Source organism: Psammomys obesus, unplaced genomic scaffold (assembly GCF_907164565.1).
Source record: "Psammomys obesus unplaced genomic scaffold, mPsaObe1.curated_primary_1811, whole genome shotgun sequence".
NCBI lineage: Eukaryota > Metazoa > Chordata > Mammalia > Rodentia > Muridae > Psammomys > Psammomys obesus.
Genome location: NW_026596396.1, coordinates 4,689 through 27,309, shown reverse-complemented (window position 1 = coordinate 27,309; position 22,621 = coordinate 4,689). Strand labels below are relative to the sequence as shown.

At 45.0% G+C, this 22,621-nt stretch overlaps 1 protein-coding gene across 2 annotated transcripts; it reads right to left on the bottom strand.

The window, feature by feature from the left end:
- Nucleotides 1-1,062: 1,062 nt before the first annotated feature.
- On the bottom strand, nt 1,063-13,682 carry Suv39h1 (SUV39H1 histone lysine methyltransferase). Of its 2 annotated transcripts, none has more exons than XM_055597549.1 (6): nt 13,044-13,263; nt 11,734-11,879; nt 9,642-10,304; nt 3,459-3,605; nt 3,244-3,373; nt 1,063-2,530 (listed from the first exon to the last, which is right to left on the bottom strand). In XM_055597549.1, the coding sequence occupies exons 1-6, from the start codon at nt 13,063-13,065 to the stop codon at nt 2,397-2,399; spliced, it is 1,242 nt and encodes a 413-aa protein (XP_055453524.1). In that variant the 5' UTR covers nt 13,066-13,263; the 3' UTR covers nt 1,063-2,396. The 2 variants fall into 2 exon arrangements, with proteins under 2 accessions (XP_055453524.1, XP_055453525.1); XM_055597550.1 differs by lacking the exon at nt 13,044-13,263 and adding an exon at nt 13,473-13,682 and having other exon boundaries at nt 1,069-2,530.
- Between the last annotated feature and the right edge of the window lie 8,939 nt (nt 13,683-22,621).

Genomic DNA, 22,621 nt, shown 5'->3' with positions numbered 1-22,621 from the left:
TTTTTTTTTTTTTTTTTTTTTTTTTGTCCATCTACTGTATTAAGCCTCTTAGGTGCTTTACCCATGTCCCAAGGTGTAAACCTTACAGCTCTCTGTAATTCTTGCTGTTGGAAGTCCTCTCAGCTATCGTTTCCAATGTTAAAGCACTTCCTTTCTATTTGGCGGAGGTCTAGTCGCAAGAGTATAGTAGGGTCTGCTTACTACAAGTCTATTTCTAGGGATTGAGGTTTCTGAGCAGTATAAAGTTAATTCCCAAGTTTCTGGTATTTCTTGAGTATTTGAGGATGTGTGTCCAGAGATTTATAGTGTGCTAAGTCTATTTTCACAGTATAAGTGTGCCATGTGAGGGCCCACTGCCCAGATTTTAAGGTTGTGTTCAATAGTCTGTGCCCCCATCACAAGATGCCTTAGTTGCTATACTAACCCACGTAACTGTAAAGATTCCAAGTAGTCAGATTATGACAAAGCCCTTACAATGTCCAGGTATAAAAAACAAAAACAAACAAAAAAAACTATGAGCTATATAGACATGTATAGGCTGTCTGTCCTAGGTCCCCTGCTCTGTTTGGCACAAGGCTGTTTGAGATCGTTACCTATGTCACAGAATCTGAGCAAAACCCAAAAGCACTGGAACATATTCGGTTTCAGGAATGATGAAAACATGTGGGGCAGTGTTTAGCATAAATGGGTGTTCACTAAATATTGGCAGAAAAAAGTTTTCTTTCCAAATGTACCAGATAGGCTTTAAGTTGAAAACTTCCTAAGAACATTAAGGGCCTGGCTTGAATTTAGCAAATTTTAATCTCCATTGTATTTACTTCTTCAGCTATTTTTGTTTGTAGTAACTAATAGTGATTAGTCAATTTATATAAATTGTAAGACTGGACTGTTTGTTTTCTCTTCAAGTGCATCTTAAAAATGCAAGTATGTAGCAAGTTTACTTTATAGGAGTACCCAAATAGGAAGATTACAGTCAGATGACTTAGCCTTTCAGATCACATTCTATGGCAGCCCTAGCTCCTAGCCTCCCATTTCCTAGTTATCAAACCCCAGTCCCTCAGCTTATTGTCTCAACAATGTAGTTTATTGATCTGCACTCCAGGACAGGGAGGGCTGAGGGATACGCAAGAGAACCAGATTCAGTCCATGCCTGAAGGTCAGCCTGGGGAGTGTGGGCAGGACACATACAGACATACACATAGATCTGGGAGTGGGGTGTACAGTCTCACATAGGGGCACTCTGGGTACAGAAAGTCAGGAAAGTGGGGAGAGCAGGGAACAAGGCAGCCATCAGAATCTTTGCCTTTTGTACATTTCTAGGCAGTTAACTTTTGAAACAAGTAGACCCAGGTGAATACTTAGAGCTGACTCAGAATATGGCTCACCATACTCTAGCAAGCTCTCCCCAGCCATTTTTGGCCTAGACAGTGCCTTTTGCCACATGGGCCTTTTCCTGGGTTCCACCTGTGGTTTTCAAGGCTTCCCTGAGACAATCCATATGGACCAGGTGCTGTACCCAGTGCCTGGCACCTCATCAGCTTCTAGTCAATGCACATCATATCTTAAGTGCTGTCTACAGACTACCGAGATCTTGGTTCCAGCTTCTAGCAGTTCCAGTGATCACATGCCAAGGCAGAATGGTATCTAGCATACCTAGAACTCTACTCCCTGACAGTAAATCTCAGTCTTAACCCTCCTATGGGGCTTTCAAAGAGGCATTTACTCTGTCCCCATTCTGGTGGCATTTGGGCAACTACTTTTCAGACCTGCAACTCTTGAGACCCTATGGGTATTAAGGTTAATGGTAGGCAGCATCAAATGCACAATGAGAAGACCCTAGGTCTTTCATGAGTACAAGGGCTCTGTGGTTGCTGATCCAGCTTGATGTTAGGCTGGTATCTGAGCTCTGGTGTCTATCTGCCTGGGGGGTTGCTTCCTCATACCATTAAGAGCATTGAAGAGGCCTGCAACAGGTCACACAGGCTCCAAGCAGAAGCAAATGAAATAATAATCTCAGCATGAGGAAAGCTGAGACTGGATTAAGGGTCCAACACCAGCCTGAACTACACAGAGCTGCAGAGATGCTATTAAAAAAAACATTTTGGGGCAGAGGTGCTCATCCTTTGGACCTCTATAGCATGAATTCCAACTCTAGGAAATCCTGATATGAAAAATAAGCTTCTGAAAATGGGCCTGGGACAGGGGGAACAGAGAGCGGGGAGCTGGAATCAGTCCTCACCACAGCCTGACCCTGGAGCAGATAGGGACAGGTTAGGGCAGGTGAGGTTAAGCGGAGGCAGACAATGCTCTGATGGTCATTCTTGACAAGAGGGCAGCAGTAGAGAGGAAGGTGGCTTCAGGCCCCTTCAGTTAGTCTGGCCTCAGACTTCTCAGAGCTAGAAGAGGTATTTTCGGCAAGCTGTTGTCCCACATTTGCATTCAATACGGACCCGTTTCTTGGGGGAGCCAGGGAGGCCAGCCAGGCCAAAGTTGGAGTCCATTCGGGTACTCTCCATGTCCACGGGGTCCACTGTGAAGTCACAGCCAGAGAAGGAAGGAGGGGGCATTTGTTAGAAGACCTGTATGAATCGTCCTACTATCCCTTACTTATATAAGAAGACCCAGGGATCTTGGGGTTAGGAACAGGTCTGAGATTTCACATAGGATAGGATCTTTGGGATGGTGGGTTGGGGTTAGAACTAGAATGGGGTTGAGGGATGTTTGGGGAGGAAGAAGGCTAACAGGGAAAGAAGGGTCATATAAGGCAGGGTTCAGGAATGAATGGAGGGCAACCTGGGCATCCGAAAGGCACTTGAAATCTCTTGCCCATTATTTGCCACGTATCTCAGAGATGATTAGTTTATCAAGAAGAGGACTGTCTGGAGACCACAAGGTATCCAGAGGCTCAGAACAAGGCAGGGGAAAGAGGATTAGAGTTGGGAGGGACAGGGGCAGCAGTTCACTCAAGATGCAAGCGAGGTATGCCTTAACTTTCCATCTGAAAGTCCTCTCCCACAAGTTTTGAGAGGTTGTACAAGTGCATCAAGGTTGGGGTTCAGGGGGTAGAAATACTGGAAACCATAAGCCATGGGCAGGGTCTAGGTAGGAGACTAGGAGTCAGGAAGAACATCTTAAAACTTAGAGCAAAAGAATTTCCCTTGGTCCACTGAATGGCGTTGGGGTAGGGTCTTCACATCCCATGTCACAATTTGCCCCTGCCCCTGGGGCCCTTGCCACCCCCACCTTGCATGTTGTAATCAAAGGTGAGCTCCTCGCCCGCCCAGATGGTTCTTGTGGCAAAGAACGCGATGCGGGGTAGTCGCTCATCAAGGTTGTCTATGAATACGTTGTACACCTGCAGGTTGGGATCACACTGGGCAAGAAAGAACAGTGGGAAGGTGAGGAAGGGCCTTGGTCTGACCCTCCCAACCCCCTGCCCACTTGCTGGAGGCACCCACACTATGGTTGACAAAATGAGAGATGTTGCCATAAAAGGCGGCATCCACAGTATATACGTCTTCCACGTAGTCCAGGTCAAAGAGGTAGGTTGCACCCTGGCGGTCGTAGATCTGGCCCCGCCGCTCTGCCTCCTCTGAGGTAATAATCTGAAGAAGGTGGGTTAAGATTCGTCATGCAGGTTCAGGAAAGCCAGCCCCAACTACACCCTGACCTGGCCCCTGGGAAGAGAAGAACAGTGAGCAGGAGCAATATAGAGGGTCTGCCAGCCCTCAGAGGGCTGGCCACCACCCACCCCTTCTTCAGCCCCTGGATGGCAGGACCTGTCTTGCAATGATAGGGAGAGATATGGCTGCAAGGTGCAGTTAGTGAAAGGAAATGAGGACCTCCACTTTCTGTTCCCAGTGAGATGTCCCCGAGGATCATATATATTTGGGGGCAGAGCAAGATGGGACAGTGACACAGAGACAGAGACAGAAAGATCCAGAAAACAGGCAAGAAAGTAAGAGACAGGGTACAGGGGAGGAGACAAGGAGAAACTGACTGACCCAGACCAGGACAGCAAGAGACATAGCACAAGGCAACAACAAGGGAGTGAAAACCAGTACAGGCCATGCAGATGGCAAGGACATGAAGGACGTGGGAAGTAAAGAGGCCCTGGACAATGGAGACGAGGGCTTCAATGAATAGAAAAAGGGACTCAGACAAGAGAGCTAGATCAGAAACAACACAGAATCATAGTGTGAAAGATTCAGGTCAGAGAGAGAAGACCAAGGCCTTCAGAGAAAACCCCAGGCCAAGATCCTCAAATCTTGAGATGACCAGAAAGAAGCTGAGGATAAAACCCAATGATAAAAATGACAGATAAAGGGAGAATAATAAGAGAGAATATGAGAAAGGAGAGCAAAATAGGGCTGAGAGAAGGCCCTAACAACACAATTCTGTGATGGTAACATCTAGGGCTGGAAACAGTAGGCACCTCCTTCCACATATCCTCCCTAGTGAACATGAAGCTGCTTCACCTTCCCAGTTTTGATCTACTCATGCACCCCAAATGCTATTGATGGAATTATTTTTAACCTCATCCTCACTTGAAAGTCCTCTCCTTGGGCCCCATATCTACTCCTCCCCTTGCACCCTTAACTATAACCTCTAGCAATCCTCAAGCATTGCTGATACTTTTTTTCTGGGTGATGGTATTACTGTACCAAAGATCACCACCATCTCTTCAGCCCAGGGTACCTCATTCCTGGGCTTCTTCCATCTGCCTACTTTTCCTTTCATCGTCTTCCATCTCTTTCTCAAAGATACTGTCCACCTCCCTCATGACACTGGATACAGACCTCTTCCCAGCACCTTATGCAGCTTGATGATCATGTTCTTTCAGGTTTCAACTCTATCCCCCTCTGGGCATGACTGCTGTATTCTCTGACAAGGAAGGCCACATTAGTATGTCCTGTTTGCTGCTTCTGCCATCACTTATGTCCTGTGCAAAGTTCTGATCAACTGTTGCCTCTATAAAACTTAGATTTGCCTCCAGACTACACTCCACACCACCCCGTACTCTAGCTCATTTCTGAAGGACCTGTCTTCCCCATCTACAATTTGTTTATTCATTCAGGTGTTTTGTTTTCTTGATGGTGTAGACAAACTCTCAGTACATATATATTCTACCCCTGCAATATGCACCCTCAGTCTACTGGGTTATTTTTCACTGGAGATATTGTCTAGATCCTGCTCGTAGAGGTCACAGTCTGATTGGGAAATAAAAGAATCCAGTCCTACCCCTGACCCCCAGGGGTCAGAGTCAAAAAAGATGGACTCAGACACTCACACTGTAGGATGTAGTCCAGGGAAATCTCACTGGAGAAAAAAAATGTCCTAGGGCTGGAGCAATGGTTGAAGTACTTAGTGCTTCATCAGAGGACCAGAGTTTAGATCTCAGCACCCATACCAGGCCGCTAACAAATATCTATAGCTTGGCCAGGCATATTTACACAAGCCTTTAATCCCAGCACTAGGGAGGTAGAGGCAGGCCAATCTCTGTGAATTTGAGGCCAGCCCTGTCTACAAAGTGAGTCCAGAACACTCAGGGGTACACAAAGAAATCCTGTCTCAAAAAAACAAACCAGACCAAACCACAACCCAAATAACTGTAACTGTAACTCGAGCTCAAGGGACCTGATACCCAGTTCCTTCTGGACTACATGAACATCTGCACATACATGAACATGCAGTTGAGAACGCATGCACATTCCTCTAAAGCAGGCCCCAGGTCCTAAACAGGGTATCACCACAATGAACAGTGAGGCTTGTCTCCTGAAGGGTACAACAACAGTCACAAGAGTGTTCACACTATCTTCCAGAGAACCATGTGAGTACTTGGAGGCTCTGGCTTTCCAACCCCTCAGAAGCCAGTTTCTAAACCTCTCTAGTTCGCTGGCAGACCAGCTTTTTTCTGAGCTACCTTTCTAATTGGGAGTCCTTGAACCAGAAGGAATGCCCACATCCTTCCCCACTCCATCCCAGTCTTGCAGGGATGAGTCATACCCTCCAGGCCTTTTAGGCCCTCTCTTCTTCCCTGTCTCTCTCCTGTGATGTCTGATGTCCCACCCTGAAAACTCATCCCTGTTTCTATCTTAATCTCTAGTAGCTCTCCAGACTGTCAATTAAAACAGACAGCCTAGGAATTGGCACCTTAAAAAGGCTATTCATGTGAATGAGAACTAGAAAACTGAGTCAGAAACTACTCAGCCCCTTCCTGGATGTGAAATCCTGAAATCTCTGTGTCTGCTTTCTTGGGGGAAAAAAAACCTGCCAGAACACTAGGTTTCAATCATCTCCATTTCCTACCTACTAAACTTTACTAGCTAGCTTTGTAACTTGCACCAAGTTCTTGCATGACACCTCTCTGGGCCTCTATTTTCTCATCTATAGAATGTCAGTAGCAAAACCTCAACCCATTATGAAAACAAGAGCATATATGTGAAAAAATGTTTTGTGTTGGTTTTATAATGAGTACCATTACCTTATTGAAATCTAAGCTTCACCCTTTATGTGCTCACTATCCAATAAAAGCTACTAATGAAGTTCTATCATTTAATCAATTAAAACTCACCTCCATTCTGAAAAAATAGAGAAAATGCACGTTTCAGTATTCTCTAGTATTTACTGCCTGGTGAGGCTACAAATAATCTGTGGAAACATGAAAATCAGGAACATGGAAAGACCCAAAGGAGCAGGAACTATTGATATAAACTATCAGTGGCCCCAAAGGTTGGCATCCAAGACTGTGGATATTACTCTGAATTAATTACATACCACCTTACAAGTTGGAACATGTCTCAAAGCTGGGCATGGTGTCACAGGCCTTTAATCCCAGCACTCTGGGGAGGCAGAGGCAAGGCCAGCCTGGTCTACAAATAGAGTACAGGACAGCCAAGATTACAGAGAAACCCTGTCTCATAAACAAAACAAAGAATGGCTCAGTGGAAGAGTACTGCCTAGCATAAGGGAGGCCCTTGGGGGGGTTGGAGTCACAATAATTTAGTACCCCTGGAGTATCAAGACAATGCTGCATAAATAAAAACCCCAAGTACAAAGACAATAAATCAGGTCCGGTTATTAAAAAACAAAAGAGCCCAGCAGTGGTGGTGCATGCCTTTAATCCCAGCACTTGTGAGTTTGAAGCCAATCTTGTCTACAGAGTGAGTTCCATGACAATCAGGACTACACACAAAATCAATTTTTTAGCATTTTGGATTGTCTGTTGAAGTGCTTCTTCCAAGTGCTTCACAGGGAGGAATGACCTCAGTGCTTCTCTTTTCCAGATTAGGAAACCAAGAGAAACAAAGTGACTGCTGCTTAGTGGTAGGGCTGGGACACAACCTTGGGCAGGCTGGTGGGCAGCCTCCAGGGGCCACCCTTCTTGCTCTACTGTACTTACTGCTTCAGGTCACATGGAGAGAGGAGTTTAGCTCTGAAAATGTTTGGGGTGCACCATCAGAAGGATCCACAGGTCTAAGGTGACTAGGAGAAGGGCTGTACTTAAGGTCATGGTAAGACAAAAATCAAGAAACATGGAGAGAATGGATGAGAGATGGGCATGGTAAGGGGGCTACTAGAAACTCTGCTATTTCCAGAGTGGAGGAGCAAGGATAGCAAACCCAGGGAGGGGACTGAGCTTTCCTGGGGAGCATGGTGCTGTTTCCTATAAGATCCTGTGTATGGGGGGGGGGGGTTTCCTCTACCTTGGTCAATACAATTATGCTGACTTGCTTCCTGCTTGGGGTGACCTTTAGGAATACTGAGATTCCAGAGGGTTTGGATAAGCCTCCTTCCCGACTATCAGGGGTCCCAGGCTAAGAGCATTCTCTTCTAAGAAAGATTGTCTACATACCAGATTGGTATCACTCTGGGGTGAAGACACCTCCAGAATATGGAGAGCTCAAGCTTCCTTCAGGTCACTGGGCCACTATGGGATGCAGAAACCTCTTACTGCAGATGTTCAGGATCTCTCTCCTTATGCTGTCAGGAACCCCTTGAGTATCTACACCTTCCTCTCTACTCCAACCTGCCTGACTCTCCAGCACGTGGATATTTTCTCTAGCAGACAATCTGGGGGTATGGTCATCTCCTCCTCCAGATTGTTATCTACTATGTTGTAGACTACTCTACCTTGAGACCATCACTTTCCTGCTGAGATGTGACCCTTTATTCTAGTTTCTAATCATCAGTGTCACTGATACAGGTGGGCACCCTCAGATGTGTCCTCAGGACAGTTACTGTCACTTTTAAGTATTTAACACCTAGAAAGGACCTATGGAAATAGAGGAACAATGTCATTATGACAAAACACACATTTAGACAGTCAAGATCCAGGGATACTAAGCCTCTTAAGCCATGTCTACATATAAAAGAATTGCCCAACCCTAAATGCCCGTGTCTTACTTTAGAATGTGAACTTTCTGCTGCACACGTGCTAGTTGCCCATCCAGACCCCTTCTGTTTTACACCTAACAAAGTTAAAGCGCACACGTGCACCAGGTGCACACATACACAAACCCCCTGGCAGTGAAGTAAGGCTCGTGACTCACTTCCAACCGGTAGATAGTGGGCACAAGTACCATGTATTGTTTCTAGGCCTGAGTCATTAGTATCTTCCCCTTCAGTCCCTTACTACAAAATGCTAAGTATCTAATGGAGTCTCCTAGGTAGAGAGGTAGAAATACTACAGGGCTGGAGTCATTATGTGAAAAGGATATTCACTGAAACACCCACACCAGAGTGTTCACAAACCAGGTGAACCAACTCCTTAACCAGGCAAGGTGACACATGTTTGTAACCCTAGCATTCAGGAGGGGAAAGTGGGACTGTGAGCTCAAAAAAAATTAACCTGGGCTACAAAGAGAAACTCTGTGTTAAAACAGTGCCAACTAACTCCTAATGTGTTAACCCACAAAGTTCCAGGGATTATTAATTACAAAAACTAGCATGCATCATGTACCACCCAGTTTTTCCCCAGGGTGACCTGAAAGCTTAGAGCAGTGGTTCTCAGCCTTCCTTCCACTATGACCCTTTAATACGGTTCCTCATGTTGTGGTGACCCCCAACCATAACATTATTTTCATTGCTACATCATTAACTCTAACTTTGCTACTCCAATGATCTTATATGCAACCCTTGTTAAAGAGTCATTCCCCACCCAGTTTGAGAACCACTGGTCTAGAGGCTATTGCCCAACCTCCAACCAAGACAAGTTTAAGTACTACTATAGACTCACTATTTATGATACAATGACCCTTATCACAAAATGAGAGCTTGCTTCTTCACATGATACAGCCCTATGCTCAGACTATATAGTTTTGGAAAGGACTGCTACCTAGAGCTCAGTTCCAATTTTCTTCTATTTACCCTATATACCCTTAAGAAGCCAGCTGTCAGAGGCACTTCAGTGTTCTTTTAAATAGCAGCATAGTCCCAGAGGCACTTCAGTGTTCTTTTAAATAGCAGCATGGTCCCACTGCTATGTGCCAAGTAAAAGCACTGGCCCCTGCTACAATCCCCCATACAACACTCAGATGAACAAAGGAAAGTAGAAGAGTTTGGGGTACATGGTTCAGGACACACATACTACAAACAGGTAGTGGGAAAAGCTGCACACATACCCAGACCAATTTCCTTACCTCTCCCACATACTCCATAACAAAGCTATTTTTGCGGATCTTTTCCAGCGTGCGGACACCCCAGCCTCGACCATCATTAGTGCGGAAGATGCAGAGGTTGTAGCGGATGCCTTTCTGGACTACACGGTTTGGGCATTCATGGCCACAGCAACAGCGGGAGTTGCACTCGTAGATGGGCTGCCCAGCTTTCAATCTCACCTGGCCTTGGTCATTGTAGGCAAACTTGTGCATGGATGCTCCTGGGCAACAGCCTCCAGTGGGTGCCAACAGACAGTCCTGGCACTCACAACCAACAGCTACCTGGTTGAGGGTGATACCCTCACCAACACGATACTCATTGACATAGACAAAGGATCTTGGAGGACCATCCAGGTCTACCTCATTCTCCACGGTGATCCGCCCCAGGTGGTTGCGCTTGGCATTGAGCTCTTGTTCCCAGAGCTGCAGTGCCCGCCTCTGCTTGGCTTTCTGCACCAGGTAGCTGGCTATGTTTGGGTCCAGATGCCTGGGTGGCTTTGACCGGCGGTGCCGCCGGAGAAGCTCTCTTTCTAGGTCCTTGTGGAACTGCTTGAGAATGCGCACACATTTCAGATTCTGCCGTGGTTCCCAGGTGTTCTCTGAGTCAGGATACCCACGCCACTTAACCAGGTAATACTCCTGCTCCTGTTAGGCAGACAGCAACACAAGAGTACACAAGAGTACCATGAACGTTGAAACCCTTGTACTTTTTCTGAAATGGTTCCATGCAGTGCTTCTGGAGTAAGGGTTACTAACTTCGACTTCCACCCCACCTTGAAATTCCTACTTTTCAACTCCCCAGACCACTTCCTTCTCTATCTTCCAATGAGCTGTTCCTTCTTTCTAGCTGTTGAGGCCCAAACTCCTGTAGTTATTCTTGGTTCCTCTTTTGCTCAGACTCCCCACTAAATACATTCAGAACCCGAACCCTTCAGACATCATCAAAACATTGTCACCACCACCAGACAACCCTCTCCACTGGTCCCCCTGCTTCTACTCTCACTCTTTCAGACAGTTTTTTGCACAGTGCCAGGGGAAGCTTTAATGAGTGCCAGTCAACTATAGAACAAAGTTTAAGTCATGCCTGTTATCTCATCTGTAAAGAATAAAATACAAGTGGGGAGAAGGGAGCATTTATCTCTAATCCCATCACTCAGTAAGCTGAAGCAAGATTCTGAGTCTGGGGCCAGTCTTTGCAACACAGCAAAACCCTCTCTAAAAATAAAGAAAAAGAGGAAAGGAAAAGCAACTAACATTTTTCTCCTGGCATTCACTATGCAGCAAGTATTGTCCTGAGCAAGACATACCCTAGAACTAATTCTCACAACTCCAGTTCTCCCCATTTTACAGATCTGTTGCACTACTTCTCTGGCATCAGTAACTTGCCATCTTACACTTTTAGGCTCAGAATCTCAATCTTTGTATGTCTTTAACTAATTTATATTTCCAGATGTATATGGACATACATGAGGATTCAATCTGCCTCTTGCTCTCTGAGAAAGCCACTTAAATCAGAGGGTCAATTCATTGCTTTTTCCCCCAGGAAGAATCAGAGGAGAAAACCCTCTTTGCAAACAGATGTGGAGGTTGGGTGAAGAAGAGAGACCTCTGCCAGGGTATCACAAACACAGGCACACACTGTTAGTATTTAGGCAACCTGCTTCTGGGTTGCCTAGCAACCTAGGATGTCATCATGTGTTGCCTTCCTGGTAGCCACACCTGGCAGGCATGGTTAAGTTTCTCTTTAAAGGGATCAACCTGATACTTTCTTGCTCTCTTGCCCTCATCTCTTGCCCTCTCCCCTGTCTCTGTCTGGATACTTTCTTGCTTTCTTGCCCTCATCTCTTGACCTCTCCCCTGTCTCTGTCTGGATACTTTCTTGCTTTCTTGACCTCATCTCTTGCCCATCCCCTCTCTCTGTCTGGGAACTCCCTTCTTTCCCCCTATCATGTCTTGTCCTCTCCTTCTCTCTCTCTCTTCATCTCCATCTAATAAACCTCTTTCATATAAAATCTGTTGTGTACATCATCATTTCATTAGTCCTAGCAAACCTCCCCACCCCCACCAGGCTTACACGAATCTTCTTATAATCACATAGGTACTCCACTTCAAAGTCATAAAGATTCTTCTTTGAAACACCAAGGGCAGGACAAGAAAGCTTGGCCAGTCGGCACAGATCCTGCAGCTGATTCCACGAAGACTTGCAACACACAGTGCAGCCTGGAATGAAAAGACTTAAGTGTCACAAAAAATTTCATCTACAGGCCTCACCCAAAGCTAAGACCCTCTGCAACAGGAAGTGCCAGTTCCTTGAACTGATCAATTAATTCTCAGAGCAACTCCTGGGGAGAAGCCTACCCACCACGGAGAGTCACCCCTGCACATGTGAGATCTCAGAATTCGAGGCTAGCCTGGACTACATACTGAGTTAGGACAGCCATAGTAAGTAAGTAAGTAAACGGATGGATGTTACATTACCAGAAGCTTCCTTGACTTAGTCTAGACCACTTTATATATACAAAGCCTAATTTTCCAGGCTGCATTATTACTTGCTGTCTCATCCCATGTTTCTGTGGAAAGTACAACCCAATCCAAAAGGCCCTGCTCTTATTTCAGGAACATGTAAACAATACACATGGTAAGTCGCTGACACTGACTCTTTAGGTTCACCCAAACTGTTCAAGACAAATTGAACTTGGGAGGCAGAGGCACGTGGGATCACCGAGTTTGAGGCCAGCCTGGTCTACATACTGAGTAGGACAGCTAAGGTTACACTGAGAGACCCTGTCTTGGAAAAAAAATTATTTTTGCTTCAAAGCACATCCTTAGAATTTACTTAAAAGCTTTTTTTAAAAAAATTAAATTATGTCAGAAAACACTTCATGCTAAGTGTATGTTGCCAATAACCAATTCCATCTTTAAAAAAGGTTCATCAATATTTTCTACCCACATTACACTACTCAAACCTAAGACAGTCCTAGCAAAAAGCTCTAGACGTTAACCTAAAAACATTCAAGCACATTTCAAAATCATTGCGTGTATACTCATCCTTCCCTCAGGGCCCAGCCGGGGGACTAAGCCCTCTCTGAGGCCTCTCCTTTCCCAGAGCCTTTAACCTGCCTCAGAAAACACTTCCAGCATCTGGCAGCTCGCTAGCCACAGCTGCGCTCTTAACCCGCACCCCGCGTGGCTCTGGCTCACACTTGTGGAGTCTATTCTCACAGCTTTACTCCCGGCTGAGGAGCCCGCTTTACACACAGTCACCCCCTCTTTTTCTGCACATGGAGGAGCCCAGGCCTCCTATCACCGAGGCCCCCACTCCCGCTCCTGGGGGGAGGGTCTCCCCTAAACCTTGCCCCTGTCTCGCCGAGATACCTTTCACACCTCGAGTCGCTGATTCCCCCATTTTGGGGGTGGGGGGCTCCGTTCCCCTTCTTCCTCCTCTTCCGGCGTCTCCCGTGGAAACCGAAAGGGTAACGGTCACCGGGAGCCGCTTTTCCCGCGTGTGGCCGCAACCTTCTCCTCAGGACTATCGCGAGCGCGTGGGCGCGCCAGGCAGCCGTGCGCGGCCAAGAAACCCCATGCGCAGTCTGCGCAGCCCGGTGCCCCCCGCGGCCGAAGCACGCGCCCCCTCCCCTCAGCCCCGCCCAGCCCGCGCGCCGGGCCCGCGCTCTCTCCAGCCGCATCTTTTCCGCGCCGGCCCACTAGCTCCTGGCTCCGTGGCTCCGGACGCCAGGCCAGGAGCCCTCAATACCTTCCCTCCATTCTACATGGCCCCGCCAGTAGCCTGTTTCTCTACCGCCACAGCTTCACCTTTTAAATTTTCCGCCATCTTTCTCCACAGCTAACGACATTCGGGCCTAGCAGGTCTCGCGAGAAGAGAGCACGCGCGGGCGTGCCCAGGAAAGAACAGCTTATTGGCCTTCTCTCGCTGGCCACAGCTCCCGCGTGGACCAACCCCCGATCTGTGACTGGACCTTTTCCCGTCACCGAGAGTGATCTGGAGGTTTGCTGCTCTTCTGCTCGCTGTTCGCTCCCAGAGTGCATTGGGCTGTAGCAGTGGCTGAAATAGCTCGAGGCCCTGCCCCGTCAGTCACCCTGCTATCCAATCACCTCGTCAGCCAGTCATCAAGGGACTGTTTTGTCAGACCCAATTAAGTCCGTCATTATATTTTAACCTCAAGCAGGCATTCACTTCCGGGTGGACCTGAGGCCATATATAGGTACTTAGTCAGTCACCTGATTCAAATAAATAATTACTCGTCGCAGTCAGATGTCCATTCTGATCACTCTCTTCTTCACTCAGGCTGTGCAGCAGTCAATAGTAGTAGTCATCTGTGCCCTACAGCCCTCTGTGTGACTTTATGAAGCACAGCCCTCGCGCTGTTGGGCAGGCAGCCTGCCGTTCCCTTAAACTATCCCCATCACATTGTCAGCCAGTCAGCCCTTTTCTCAACTGGTTCCATTACCCCTGAAGGAAACTACATAAACTACAAGGTCCACCCGTGTCCTGAGGTAGACTGGAACTAGGTCAGGACAAATCATTGTCAGGTCCCCATAGCTCTCTCTGGACAGTCACACTGCCACTTGGTTACTGTGATTCACTTTGATTACTACTCATTTATATCATGACCGATCAGCCACAGCTTCCAGCTAAGCCCTCATAATACGGAGGGCTATGATGAAGTCTTGGGGTCACCTATCAGTGGATCCACTTTTTAATTTATTTTTAAAATGTATTATTATTATTTTTGGTGGTGGTGGGGTTTCAAGACAGGGTTTCTCTGTGTAGCCTTGGCTGTCCTGGACTCGATTTGTAGATCAGGCTGTCCTTGAACTCAAAACGACATGCTTGCTTCTGCCTCACCAAGTACTGTGATTACAGGCATGTGTCACCACGCCCAGTCAGATCCCCTGACTTAAAGGGAAAACTCCGTGTGAGAGAACTGGCTGCTAAAACACTGAAAGATCAAACAAAGAATTGGGCAACGGAATGGGATGGTGACTCAGTAAACTGTCTGCCATGCAAGCTTAGGGGCTTAAATTCTGATCTTCAGCACCCATGTAAAAGCCAGACCAAGCAACAAATCTGTAACTCCAGTACTGAGACAGGAGGCCTGAGTTTGCTGTTGTGGAAGGCACACAGGCGCACACACACACAAATAAATGCAATAAAAATTAAAAATAAAGTGAATAGCAATCAAGTAAGATTCCCAACACTGATCTCTAGCCTACATATGTGTATGCACATGTACACAGCTCACAATAACATGTACATGTAGAAGAGTAAGAAAAAAAATCCAGGATTTTTTTTTTCATTTTGAAACAATGTTTCTCTTTGTAGCCTTGGCTGTCCTGGACTCACTTTGTAGACTAGGCTGGCCTTGAACTCACAGAGATCCACCTGCCTCTGCCTGCCTGAGTGCTGGAATTAAAGGTGTGCACCACCATGCTCAGCAAAATGCAGCAAATTTATTAGACATTTACAGACTAAAGCTGGGTTTGGTGGTGTGTCTGTAATCCCAGCACTCTGGGAGGCAAAAGCAGGCAGATCTTTGTGAGTTCAAGACCAGCCTGGTCTACAAAGGGAGTGCAGGACAGGTATGAGTACACTGTCTTGAAAAACAAAGAAACAAAAAATTACAGACTTAATTGTATCTCTAGTGTCAGCAAGAAAAACTACACTATACAGCAAGAGGAAGTGGTTTATACACAAAGTTGAATGTAGCCCCCATCAATTATTTTTCTAAACCTATTTCATTAAATATAATTTAAAAACAATTTGGCCATCAGTAGTTATCATGAAATGCTCACCTGACTTATCTTAATGACTTTGTTTTTCCTATAGGCTTAGAAAGTATGCTGTGGTCACATGCCATAGCACCAAGAAAGTTATGTCTAAAATGGTTGTGTTCATGTCAAGCTGGGTTCCTATAAATGGGTCTATCATTTTTCATTCCCACTATGGGTCCACCAGTCAATATCTTCTGATGTTCTGGGTCCCTCAGAGAGACTTGGATTCTATCAGGACAGGCATTTTGCAACCATAAGCATCCAAGCAGTCAGGCAGCATGACCTGGGACTCATTCACTTTTCCTCTCATCATGTAATCAGATAGTCCAGTAGTAAGTCACAGTATCTCACTGACTGTACTACCTGTGGATGATCTGTCAGAATGCTCAGGATCATGTGACTCAGCCCAGGTAGACAACCAGCCACCAGAAACAGCTGCCTAGCGGGAAAGCTCCAGACTTGTTGATCAGCCTGAAAATTACCAAGGTTTACATCCGCTGTTAGAGCACCCACATTCATTTACTCATCACTGGAAAAAGCCAGAGACTCAAAGGTTGGGAACAAAGAAAAAAAAAAAGTTTATTTGGAAAGTCGGCAAACAAAAAAGATAGGAGACTATCACCAGCAGAGATCATTTTGCTTAGGGTCTGCAGTTCTATGGCAACCAAGGGATTTGAGCAAATTTATCTTTGTAGTTTGAGAAAAGCTGGGACAGTCATAAATTCCACAGTGGCCTGCTTTTCTGACTTGTAAGCTTTTACTGTCTGAAGGTCAGTTGGTGTTCTGGAGTCTGTAAATCTAGAGAAAAGTTACTGATTAGCGTGTTTTCTGACTCATTTCTTTTTGTCAGGAAGTTACTTAACCTTGCAATTTAAGATACCAAATAGGGCAGGGATCAGGGAGCACAGAGCAACTTTTGCCAGAGAACAATTTAAGTAGCTTGACTCAGAGGCCTTATGGGAGACTAGCAGGAAACTAATAATAAATTGTTTGCCTTCGTGGCTTCCAAAATTATGGATTTTTCTCTAAAGCAAATGAAGCTAGAGACTTAATATTATCACAGACTTAGTATCACATCTAGACATTCTCTCAGGCCAGATGTGATTCTTAGAAATAGTTAAGCCTTCAGCAGCATCTAGTGACCTGGTCAACAGCAGTGCCATGGATCATGAATGAAACAGACTGTAAAGCTATCCACCCCAACGAGAGCAGGGAGGCTTGTCACACAGTTGTATGTTCACTACCTCACAGCATCAGAAAACTGCAGCATCAATTCCTCACGCTCCCCTCTCGCTGTCACTCCATGGGTTAGGGAATTCTGATGGCTGTTCTTGGTGGCCAACATGACTACACATGGAATTAACTAAAACCCAAGCAGCTGAGTATACACTTGTGAGGAATTTTTTTTTTTTTTGAGAAAGGGTTTCTCTGTGTAGTCTCGGCTGTCCTGGACAGGCAGGCCTCTAACTCACAGAGATCCATCTGCCTCCGCCTCGCAGAGTGCTGGAATCACAGGCATGCACTACCATGCCCAGCTGGGTGTTTTGTTGTTGTTTTGGTTTTCTTAATTAAATCATCTGAAGTAAGATCCACTTTTAATCTGAATCTTTTGCAGTGGGAAGATCCACCTTTAATCTGAGCCACATTTTCTGACAACAGCCTATATGAAGGACATGGAAGAAGTAAGCTTGCTCTCTCTTTGCCTGATGTTCTCGATGGCACATCCATTCTTTCATTGAATTAAAGCCTGCTTCTTCAGGATTCTGCCATCCATAAAGACCAGCTGAGATATCCAGTGTCATGGACTGAACAACTACTAGATTCTTAGACAGTCTGATGGTAGACAGCCATTGTTGAATTGGCAGGGCCATAGCCTGAGCTTCTAATAAACCCCCTATGGATATATAGAATGAAATACATAAATTCTGTTTATCCAGAGATCCTTGATTAATACAGATTTTGGTGCCAGAAGTTGTTTTAGAGAAATGGGTGTATAAGGATGATTTTTGGTTGTGTTTCCAGACATGGTTTCCCTGTGTAACAACTCTGGTTATGTTAGAACTAGCTCTGTAGACCAGGCTGGCCTCGACCTTATAGAGATCCTCCCACCTCTGCCTCCCTGAGTGCTGGGATTAAAGGCATGTGCCAAAAGGTTAATTAAAAAAGTCTACAATAGGCTTTCCAATTTTCCAAATCTTAGAGTAATTGAAACATCTCCAGTTACTAAAGCTTCTTGGAAAAGCTGCTGAAAGCCCATGGTGTGAAATATTTTGCAAACTTAAGGAGACAAATGCGTCTGATTTTCCTGATTCACCAGTTATGAGAGGCAATGGATTTGATGACTCTGTATATAACATTTTTGACAATTTGTGGAAAAATAAGGAAAATGCTGCTGCTGATAGGTTGCTCCTAGCACATCTGGGTAAATTGACAAAGGCAAAAAATGTGTTTTCTGATAACCATTAACCGCCTTCCAGCATCTCAGAATAAGGTGAAGGAGAACAATGAACTCAGTGATAAGACTGACAGGCTCCAGATGCGCATAAACAGTCTAAAGGTGTCTATGTGTGCCCTGGAAGAGAATCTCCTCTCCAGCAGCCACAGAGATCAAGTCATGGAAAATCAAACCAAAACCCTCAGTACAAGATTGGTTGAATTACAATGAAAACTCAAGTCTCAGCCTTGGAGGGTGTCAGCAGTTAAAGTAAGGGCATTAGTTGGTAAAGAATGGGATCCTGTAACTTGGGATGGGGATGTGTGGGAGGACCCTACTGAAGCTGAGAACTTTGCACCGTCAGATTCTTACCTGAGGAAGTAATCAGCAGAAGATGTACCCCCAATGACTCACACCCCCTGAAATATTGCCTTTTCAGCTTTGAGAAAATTAATCTTTTATTGTCTGCTAAACTAGCAGTAGCTTTCTCTGAAGGAGACACCAAAGAAGACAATACTGGTGTTCCTTGGGGCCCACCAATCATTGCCTCTAGACCTGTAACCAGACTAAAGGCTAAGAAAGCTAATAGAGGAGGGGTGGAAAGTGCAGTCCACAAGGACATGTACTGCACTACTAAAGAACTTAAAGGGTTTGCTAATTCAGTCAAGCAGAAGACCGGGGAATATGTGTGGGAATAGATGTTATTGGTGTAAGATCAAGGTGGAAGGAAAGTAATATTGGATCAGCCTAAGTTCACTGTTATGGGCTCACTGAATGAAAATTCTAGGTCTCATAGAAGCTCACACAGTTTAAAAAAATGAAAAGGTGTCCCCAGACAGTGCTGGTACACACATTTAATCCCAGCACTTTGGAAGGCAGAAGCAGGCAGATTTTTATGAGTTGAAGGCCAACTTGGTCTACAGAGGGAGTTCCAGGACAGCCAGGGCTAAACAGAGAAACTGTGTCTGAAACAAATGAACAAATAAACAAAACAAAAAAGGTGCCAATGTTTGTTTGAATGGTTGACTAAAGCATTTGTCAAAAGCTGGCCTACTGAAAAGGAGTTGGAGATGCCCCATCTCCCTTGGCTTTGTATTGACGAAGGGATTTTAAGGTTCAGGGAAACTGAGTGCTAGAGTAGAGCAGTTTTACACTGTGTAAAACAACCTCCACCAGCCAGGTGTGGTGGCGCAGGCCTGTAATCCAAGCACTCTGGGAAGCAGAGGCAGGCAGATCTCTGTGAGTTTGAGGCCAGCCTGGTCTACAAAGTGAGTCTAGGATAGCCAAGGTGACACAGAGAAGCCCTGTCTCAAAAAATACAAAACAAAACAAAAAACAATGGGAAGGCCCAGAACATACCTTCATGAACTTACAAAACAGGAAATTTTGAAAGGAGCACATCTGAAGAGTTTTGTTGTGCTAAACCTTAGGGTTGGAGATGCTGTGGCTCAGCTGGATGAATTAAATGCAATGGTTTTACTTAGGCCTTGAGGTAGCAGGGCCAGGTGACTGGAACCAACTGCTTGAGGCAGCATAGACAAAGCAATGTCTATAACAGACTGACCTGTAATGAACAGCACAGGCAAATGGATTTTTTAAAAATATTTTTTATTTTTAAATAATTTTGTACATTCACTTGTATCCCAGCTGTAGCCCTCTCCCTCTTTCCCTCCCAATCCTCCCCTCCCTCCCTCATCTCCTCCCTGCCCCCTTCCGAGTCCACTGAGAGGGGGTGTCCTCTCCTTCCGTCTGGCCCTAGCTTATCAGGTATCTTCAGGATGGTTGCAATGTCCTTATCTGTGGCCTAGCAAGGCTGCTCCTCCCTGGGGGGGGGGGGAGCAGGGAGGGGAAGCTCAATGAGCCAGACATTGAGTTCATGTCAGAAACAATTCATGTCCCCCTTACTAGGGAACCCACTTGGATACTGAGCTACAATGGGCTATGTCTGAGCAGGGTTTGTAGGTTATATCCATGCATGGTCCTTGGTTGGATAAACAGTCTCAGAGAAGACCCCTGTGCCCAGATGTATTTGGACCTTGTGGGACTCCCTGTTCCCTCTAGGTTATACTAATTCCTCCTTCCTTCATATGATTCCTTGCATTCTGCCGAAGGCCTGGTTATGGGTCTCAGCATCTGGTTTGATACACTGCTAAGGAGAGTCTTTCAGGTGCCTTCTGGGGTAGGCCACTGTCCTGTTACTTGTTTTCTCCTACTTCTAATGTCCATCCCCTTTGTCTTTCTAGATGAGGATTGATCATCTTATCCCTGGTCCTCTTCCTTGTTTATCTTCCTTAGGTGTACATCTTTTAGTATGTTTATCCTATCTTATAGGAATGGATTTTTACAGTGGCATAACTCATAGATATTTGGTACTGGCTAATCAATCATGGCACTTCCAAGAGTGAAACAGATAAACAACAACAACAAAATGCCTACTATATTTTTGTTTGATATTAAGTGGGAAAATTCTCAAACAAAAGAAAAAAAAAAAGGGCTGCATTGAATCTTGGCAAAAGGCAGTCTCAGCCAATTTCTCAACCTGAGCCAGTTTGCAAACCCAGAATCCTTTGAATAAAGGGACATCCAGGTTCCCCTAAAGAAGGACCTTCATAAAATAACTAAGAGGTTTTAGGTTTTTGTTTGTTGGTTTGTTTGTTTTGGTTTTTCAAGAAAGGGTTTTTCTGTGTAGCCTTGGATGTCCTGAACTCTATACACCAGGCTGGCCTTGAACTCACAGAGATCTGCCTGCCTCTGCATCCTCAAATGTTGGGATTACTGACATGGGCCACCACACCAGTCCCTCACCAGAGAAACCTATGATGTTTTTTAGAAAGGTAATTGTACCCTGAGGGAAAGGAAACAATCAGACTTTCCAGGTACTGGATACTAGTTTTGAACTGATGTGGATTCTGAGAGACCCTAAGAAACATTGAAGTCCTCCAGTTAAAGTAGTGGCTTATGGAGGTCAGGTGATTAATGGAGTTTAGGCTGAGGTTAAACACACAATATGTTCTTTGGGTCCCAGAATTCATTCTCTGGTTATTTCCCCAGTCCCAGAATGTATAATTGGGGTAGATATACTTAGAAATTGGCAGAATTCTCACATTTGTTCCTCAGCCTATGGACTGAGGGCTATTGTGGTTGGAATGGCTAAATTGGAGTTTCCTCTACCACGGAAAATAGTGAATCAAAACCAATATTGTTTCTCTAGAGGAACTACAGATATTAGGGCTAACATGATTGACTTGAAAGATACAGGAGTAATGATTCTCACTACATCTCCCTTTAACTCTCTTATCTGGACAGCGGAGAAGACAGATGGACCATGGAGAATGACAGTTGACCATCAAAACCTCAATCAGAGCCAGGTGATGGTGATGCACGCCTTTAAATTGCAGTGCTTAGGAGGCAGAAATGGATAGATCTCTATAGAAAGACGAATTATTCTTTCTAAATTAATCAATGTAGGAAATTATTACAACAGTTTTTCTTGTTGTTTTTTTTTTTTTTTTTTTTTTTGAGACAGGATTTCTTTGTGTAGCCTTGGTTGTTTTGGACTCCCTCTTCTGTGGACAATCAACTTCCTTCCTGAGGCATTCCTATCATTGCCCAATGAACACATGAATCAGGTGGTCATGGTTGCAGAGATGGGGATTATGTATGGGTTCAACAATATGGCTATCCTGGTCTACAAAGCAAGATCCAGGGCAGCCAGAGGTGTTATAAAGAAAAACCCTGTCTCAGAAAAGAAAAGAAAAGCAATGACATATGACATCACAAGAAAGGGCTCAAGCATCATTTGATTTAATAAAAATCATCTCTGAAATCAACTTACATTTTCAAGCTCTGCTGAGTCATATCTGGAAGAACAACAGTTTTTCTCTTTTTTTCTTAGTGATAACATAAAATAATGGAACATTTAATGATCAATGGCAAGTCAACAAAATCCAGTACTAATAATAACAGTACTACTATGGTACTAAACTGCTATAATTTATAGACATATACAAGCACCAGGTACTTTGCATACTTCCTGTAATCAATTCTCACAGCCCCAATTATCATCACTTTAAAAAAACAGAGGAAACAGATGCCCAGAGGTGAAGCAAACTATTTGGTCAACTTCTCTTTTCCTTTATTTCTGTCCTTATCTTTCTCTGTACAGAGATGAAATTCAGAGCGCCATGCATTCTAGACAATCACTGGACCACTGAGCTCCTCCCTCAATTCTTTTACTCCAAGACAAGTTAATCTCCAAGGCATTAAAAAACTGAGCTTGTAGATGCCTCTTCATAGACAAAGGCTCTGGAAGGGGTTCCAAAACACCAGATTTCTAAGGTTTGTTTGGACAGCAGAGAGGAGGAATAGGTGATGTTGACAGGCTCTTTGTTAATTTGGATTTATTTTGTTTGTTTCAAGACAGGGTTCCACTGTGGAGCCTTATGTAACCTGGACTCACTTTGTAGACCAAGCTGGCCCCAAACCCACAGAGATCTGCTTGCCTCTGCTTTCTGAGTGCTGGGAATAAAGCTGTGCAACACTCCCCTTTCCCAGATCTAGGTTTTAATATGCAAACATTTCTAAGCACTTCTTTAGACATAGATTTAAAGACTAGGGACAGTTCTGGATTCCAGCTTGTTGATTTATTTTTTTATGAAGTGGAGGACTGTGGGATCTCAGTTGGCAAAGTGTAATATTGTTATCTCCAATGCATAGGCTAGGAAGCAGGCTAGAG